The sequence below is a fragment of the Physcomitrium patens genome, chromosome 13 (genome assembly GCF_059467195.1).
Source record: "Physcomitrium patens ecotype Gransden chromosome 13, ASM5946719v1, whole genome shotgun sequence".
Lineage (NCBI taxonomy): Eukaryota > Viridiplantae > Streptophyta > Bryopsida > Funariales > Funariaceae > Physcomitrium > Physcomitrium patens.
This window is the reverse complement of record NC_143422.1, coordinates 5,978,751-5,985,616: the sequence shown is the minus strand read 5'-3', so window position 1 is coordinate 5,985,616 and position 6,866 is coordinate 5,978,751. Positions and strand designations below refer to the sequence as shown.

The 6,866-nt window shown below is 36.6% G+C and overlaps 1 protein-coding gene across 2 annotated transcripts; it reads right to left on the bottom strand.

The window, feature by feature from the left end:
* Window positions 1-4,277: 4,277 nt before the first annotated feature.
* LOC112290815 (uncharacterized protein At2g23090) lies at window positions 4,278-6,029 on the bottom strand. 2 transcript variants are annotated; one of them, XM_024537540.3, is made up of 2 exons: window positions 5,654-6,029; window positions 4,278-5,106 (listed from the first exon to the last, which is right to left on the bottom strand). In XM_024537540.3, exon 2 carries the CDS (start codon window positions 4,948-4,950, stop codon window positions 4,705-4,707), a length of 246 nt encoding a protein of 81 aa, XP_024393308.1. In that variant the 5' UTR covers window positions 4,951-5,106; window positions 5,654-6,029; the 3' UTR covers window positions 4,278-4,704. The 2 variants fall into 2 exon arrangements, with proteins under 2 accessions (XP_024393308.1, XP_024393307.1); XM_024537539.3 differs by having other exon boundaries at window positions 5,855-6,029.
* Window positions 6,030-6,866: the final 837 nt, after the last annotated feature.

Here is a 6,866-nt window from a genome sequence, read left to right as displayed (position 1 = left end):
GATATTGTACAAGGTTCCAACCGCACGGTCCCTATTATAGCTAGACAAACTCATTTTCCGACATATTGTCTTCTTTCATAGCCATACTCCTCAGTTTGTGATTACGTCGTTTCTTTGGACAATATTGAGCAGTGTGCTTTGATTCTCTACAATATAAACATAATCCTTCTTGACGACGACGAATCTTTTCTTGCTCAGTAAGAGGTTTGAAACATACTGCATCAATTTACATATCCTCTACTTTCGAATGTATGTGTTAAAGAGGTGTTGGTATTGCCATTGAATTATAGTAATGTTGAGATCGGTTCTCAGATCGGAATTCAAAAAGGTGATTGTCGCACTTCACAGCAAAGTCAATTGCTTCACTCAATGTTTGAGGATCAGGTAAGTTGAGCATTAATTTTTTTACCTCATATTGTAATCCGTAGAGAAATTCGCTAATAAGTGCAGTATCATCCCACTTGATTTCAGTTGTAAGTTGTCAAAATTGTAAAGCATACAACATTACTGATCGATTGCCTTATCATAAAATACAGATCTTATTGGTTCTAACACGAATTGCATCATGTTCTCCATACATAGATCGAAACTCCACCAGAAAAGCCTCTAGATTATTCAATATTGGATCTCGTCATTCAAAAAAAGATGAAAACCACGATAATGCTGAACTTGAAAGAAGCATACCAATAAATCTAACTTGCGATCTTGGAGTTGGATAGCTTTAGGGTTGAAGTTCAATCACAAATTACACTTGATTGATAAATCCTCGAAATTTGGAGTTGGTGCCATCAAACTTCTTAAGTATGGCAATTCTTGGTTCTCTAACACTGGAAGGATGTTCCACCATAAGAAAAAGGACATGGTTTGGTGCAGATGTTGAAGCAGCTCCAACGATTTTTATATCTTCACTTCTTGCCAATCTTGTTGCTCCTTGTGGTGATAAATTGAGTTGATTCATTGCAAGCATTAACTCCCTTAATTGCTCTTGCATTTGTGCCATTACACTCTTCATTTCAATAAGTTTTGCCATGATAACACTTAAAAAAGAGAAGATATCTAATATTGCTCAAGACAAATAGAAGAAAGGACTTGAGAACAAAGAAAATACTAAGGACAATATCAGTTTAGAAGAGGGTAATCCACAACTTCTAATATGCTTATATCTTATCAAGAAAAAGGAGTAATCCACTCTTAATCAAGATTGGACAAAGCTCTGATATTGTAGGTGTACTCTTGTCAATTTGTCAAGGATAAGAAATCGATGAAAAAACAATTCAGACAAATGTGCCTTCACTCAAAAAAAGGTAACAAAATATAAATAAATAAGTATGTATATTCAAAGAGAAACTGGAATGGCTATTGCTAAAAGACAAAGAAACTAAAGACCCTTGAAACTAGATTGGAAGCTAGAAAGGAGTTGACAAGAGTGCAGATGGCTTCACTCTTGTCTCTATATATACTATCTAACTATGGGCTACATGACAACATTCTATAGGACCTCCAATATGTGTTGACTTTGTAGGACATGTGCCTTGATTTACAAGGCAAGTTTTTCTATATGTGGGCCACATAGTTAGCTTGATCTTCAAGCTAACAACATGTGTGGCACATGGCCAACTTGTTGACCACGTTTTTAATCCAAAAAGTTAATTAAAGACACCTATGAAGTCAAAGCAGCATCTATGAAGCTTCTAAGAAGCTTTTATATCAAATACTATAGAATTAATTTACTTTTACCTACTTTTACTTACTTCCACCTATTTGTATATGTAATTACTAGCTTACATGAATACATCCATGACAATTGCAAGGAACAATAATAATTCAATGTAGATGACTAAATATGGTTACTTAGTTACTATATCAAGACTACTTGTCTTTGTAATAAATTAGACTATTGTATGTTTGGATCTTTTCCTATTTGTAAAAAAGTCAATCATGTTGCTTATCAATTACATCTATAAGAGTCTATAAAGATCAATTTTGTATTCTACATGTTTTTTCTTAAGCTATATAAGACAATGAATATTTTGAGAAGAAGAAAAATATCACTTCTTATAGAAGTAGATAATAAACAAAAATTTGAAGTAAAAGAAGACTTAGATTTAAAGCAGTTCTAGAATAGATTGGAATATTTTTTTCATTGGTACGAAAATGATATTAGTGAATGCATATGGGAGCTAGTAAAGAATCTTACAAATGCAATAAAGAAGGTTGAGGCTTTTCATTAACAACATCCATCAAAATCAAGATGAAAAATTACAAAATCCATGAATGGATAACCACTCTTTATCGAACATATCTCTAAAAAAGAAAATAATAATTTAGACATACATATTTATTCCAATAATTACTTATATGATTACAATTATTCACAACTTATAATAAAATAAAATAAAATAAAATAAAACTATTAAAAATATATATTATTAAAAATATATATTATTAAAAATATATTTTTTAATATAATAAATAATTAATATTTATATTTTAAAATATTTATAATTATAATTATAACTATGCAATGTCAAAATCATTAATATTGGCATTAATAATTAGAATGATTAGAGAAGCTAAATAAAAGTTAAAGTAATTTAATTTGATAATATCTTATGGAAAAGCTTTATAGATGTAGATTTGACTTTAGAAGTGCTTGTAAGCATTTAATAGGTTGAAAAGTTGACCAAGTTGGCTATGTAGTGCACATATTAATTACTTATTGTACAAGTTAGTCATGTAGTACACATGTGGAAAACTTACCTTGTAAGTTAGATACATATCTTATTAGTTGGACATACATTAGATGACTTATAGAACATTGCTTTGTAGCTCTTTAATCAAATAATATATAGAGAAAAAAAAAAAAAAAAGAATAAAGCCTTCTTCATACTTTTCATTGTCTTTCTTGTATTCTTCTCTTAGCTCAAGAATCTATATTCTTTTTGTATTTGACAATAGTCATTCTATTTTCTATATTATGTCTATCTTTGATTTGTCTACTTTTTTTTTGAGTGTTTTTAGAATATGATTTTGTATGTAATATATGATTTATATGTAACAAATAAATCATATATTACATATTTATTTGGTTTAGTATCTAAAAAGAATTTGACAAAAAATACTTATCCATGATTTTAAATTTTTTAATACAAGATCTTAAAAATTTGACAATAATATAAATATGTTAATATGCAGTTTATTGCTCTTACAATAGCTTGGCAAACAAAGAAGCATAAGACAAATATCTTTGCAAAAATTAGATTCAATGACTTGCATTCTTTGTAATACTATGTATTTGTAGCAAAAACTATCACTTAAGTCAATCTTCTATAGTGGATTTTACAACATAACATTCTCTTGCTTGGACAAAATCTTCATAGAACCATACCAACCATGTAATGATATGGATGTTGTTAAGCCCACTACACATATATAACAATTAGATCAATCTAAAAGAATTGAGATTTGCACAAAAACACATATCCTCAATGGTTTGGTACATTAATTTATGACCACATGTATATTGAGTAGGTCCTAAGTTTGGTCGTGCATATCTTTACTTCCTATTGTTTTTTTTCTTTTTCACCCCTCTTCTCAACACTTAATCACTTCTCTCCAACTCTCCCCCATTGCCTTAGCTTCTTGTCCCCTCAGCCCCATTGTTGAGGTAAACTTTAGCTTCCACTTCCTTGGCCCAATTTTTGCTCTCAGGCAGGCAAGGGCAGGCGTTTGAACTTTTGTTTATGTTCCCGACATCCAGTCATGGCTGGAGAAGAAAAAGTATCATGTCATGGTGCTACGGAGAATTCGGCCCCCTGAACGGCTTTTAGAAAAGAAATCTACCAAGTTTTGTTGGCATGCTTCGGAAATTGAATAATCAACACTGAGAACCATTTAAAGGTGGAACAGAGCTTCAGAGAAAGGCGCATGGTTTATTGTGGACTTCAGTTCCAGATAGAGATAGGGAAAACATTGTATAGGCTGGAGGGAATAACTCTAACGTATGAGTGCAGGAACTTAACTGAAGAGTTGACAACTAAACCAGGAAACATCTGAGCTTTTCACCTAACCATGTGAAGTATGACGATCACGTGACAATGACAGCCGCCCGGGTAACGCATGCTAACATCATTCAAATAAAAATCATTTTTTAGTACTAATGTACTAACAACATCCAGTACAACATCTGCACGCACAAGAAAAATCGTCCAGGGTAAGGGCGAAAACCAAAATAGGACTCATCCTGTGAGGAAAGTAAAAACCATGCAAACGGCAAATCCGAGAAGATCAAAACTTCGAACGATCAGTTTATTAATCATGGGCTGTACATGAGACCAAAGGCCAGTATCAACGTTCCCGATAGACGAAAAACACAAACCACAAGATTAAATTTATCTTCAAACTGTTAAATTCGAAGGCCCATTCTAGAGCACAGTATACGAGACAAAACGGAAATTGCAAGCTGAAATGAACTCTTTCAGTCTTTCCAAAATTGCAAGCTGAAATTATCTCTTTACCAGTCTTAGGGAATCGCAAACTGAAATTAATCTTTAGTGTTGCAGAACCATGTATTCAAAACTGGGGAGCCAGTACTGTGACTATAATATCCCATAAGGACCATCTCTAAGTGAGAACACATGCCTTCATTTCAGTTTGTAGATACCCTTTCAGAGTCACACATTACAAAGCACTTGACCAGGTACTTTAAGCAGACGGGTTAGCCAGATGAGGAAAGCATTTTGTCACGTCCACTTTCGGATGCTTGGCCTCAGCATGCTCTCTACACTTGGCCTCGTTGGAAGTGCACATGAAAGTCTGCATGCACACTTTGCACTGAAGGTTCATTGCCTTCTTGTTGGACTCGAGTTGACTTCCCTTGCCGGCACCCTTCAGCTTTTCTGCGTTCCGTTCTCTGGCCATCTTAGCCTTCTGTCCATTGCCACCACCCATGGTTACTCCTTACAAATGATAGAACCCTCCTTCTGCGCCTTGCCTTCCCTGTTCCCGCTGGCCGTCTGATAAGGTAGAAGTCGTCTCACCAAAAAAGGGTCTAAGATTCGAATCCAAACACCGGGTGCAAATTCGACACGTATTCACCTGAATTATCTGAAAAAACACACATCCTACCTCAGACAGGATTCAACAGTATAATAACAACAGATTTTGCAAGTCTAGCGTATTCTCATCCGGCAATCCAATCTTGACTTTCCCAACCAAGCCCCGCCACGACCATGATAGCTCTCAGTGAATGAACAAAAGAACAAACTGAACTGGCAGCAGTATTACAACTGTAGTATGAGCCACGGACAGGTGATCGCTAAATTTTATTGATAAACTGTAACACTAAAAATTATAATAAAACGGCAATCTCCACTTCATCGGCAACTCATAATCACCACCGCCGTTATTCTCCCCCAAAACACAACAAGGATTGCTTCACATAGGCACGCTTTCGCAGAAAATACAAACTAAGACGAGACACTCGAACACCATTCTTAACTTAAAAGAAAACACTAGAATACATCTGCTCAACACAGACTAAAACAATAAGGCCAAACCGATAGAAACACCGAAAAAAAAAAAAAAAAAAAAAAAAAAAAAAAAAACTAAAACTAAAACTAAAACTACTATTCTTCTCAATAGGAACCACAACCTGCAAACACGGTACCGAAACTCCACCCGAACCACCACCTGCTCAATTCATCACAGGCCCGCGAGAAACGACTCCACAGCCCGAGGAGGCCACTCAAAAATCGGATGCATCCGAGGAGACAAAAAGCCCCTGAAAACCGAAATCACCCATGCAATGAAACCGACAACAGCCGTACCAACTCCACCAACCACTGCAACTCACCTCGCGGAGTGCTAAACCCGTATTATCAGCGCTCGTGATACCACAGTGAGCTCCAGAACCGCGTAGCACCAAATCGAAGGGACCAGAACAGGCCTCACAGACACAAGAAGCGCAAGCAGCAAGCAGCGATGGCGCAGCAGCCCGCGAACCCTAAACGCGTCTTCGTTGCAGGTCGTCTTCTCGAGACGTCTCTCATCCTCCGCTACCCTCGCAACAAAAATGAGCGAGATGCGGCCCGGGTTCGGATTCCGAACCTCATCTTCAAGCCAGCCACGGGTCCGAACCAAGCCTACCTTCCGTGGTTCGGCACCGCGGTTGTTGCAATCACCGTCCTAAGGGAAGCCAGGCTCGGGTTTGGGTTTGGATTTACGTTCGAGTTCAGGCTCGGCCCAAGCCGAGTGGGCGATGGATGTGGGGTGGTCTTACGAACAGGTTAAAATAGGGGGTAGAGTCCACCTTCGCCCCCAACTAGGATCCCTCCTTTGAAATGCTATATGAAGACCCAATTGTGTTCCCCCGTTCTTCTCTAACCCAAGCCCCAAAAATGCCCCAAAACCCCCACTTTGACAAGGTTTGGGGGACCCAACACCTGCAAGTCCTTCCTCGAGCTCTTTTTTTTAGATTCAGGCGATGGTTGTGTGCTTAGAATGTAGATGACATGGCAATCCTAAAGCATCTCCATGCTATGTGATTGGAATCCTTGTAACCAAAATGGCCCTCCCCACCACATATTGCTTGCATCTTCCCCATTTGTACCTCCCCCATATCCTTTTGGGCAAAAAGGATGCACCATGCCACTTTCTTCTTTTTTTTTTCTTTTTCTTTTTGTCTCTATTCTCCTACATATGTGCATGGTTATCAGTTTTTATACAAAAACACACACTGAATTTGTATTGGCAATGTGCTATAAAAGTTCATTGCTTTTGAATGGCTAACATCTTGTCTTTAGTTGTGAAATGAAAGAAAGTAAAAATACTCTGAAATTTGTTAAAGAGTTGGATTTAAATGCAAT

Excerpts from the sequence above, each read along its gene's own strand:
- LOC112290815 (XM_024537540.3), bottom strand. The coding sequence starts at position 4,950 with ATGGGTGGTGGCAATGGACAGAAGGCTAAGATGGCCAGAGAACGGAAC.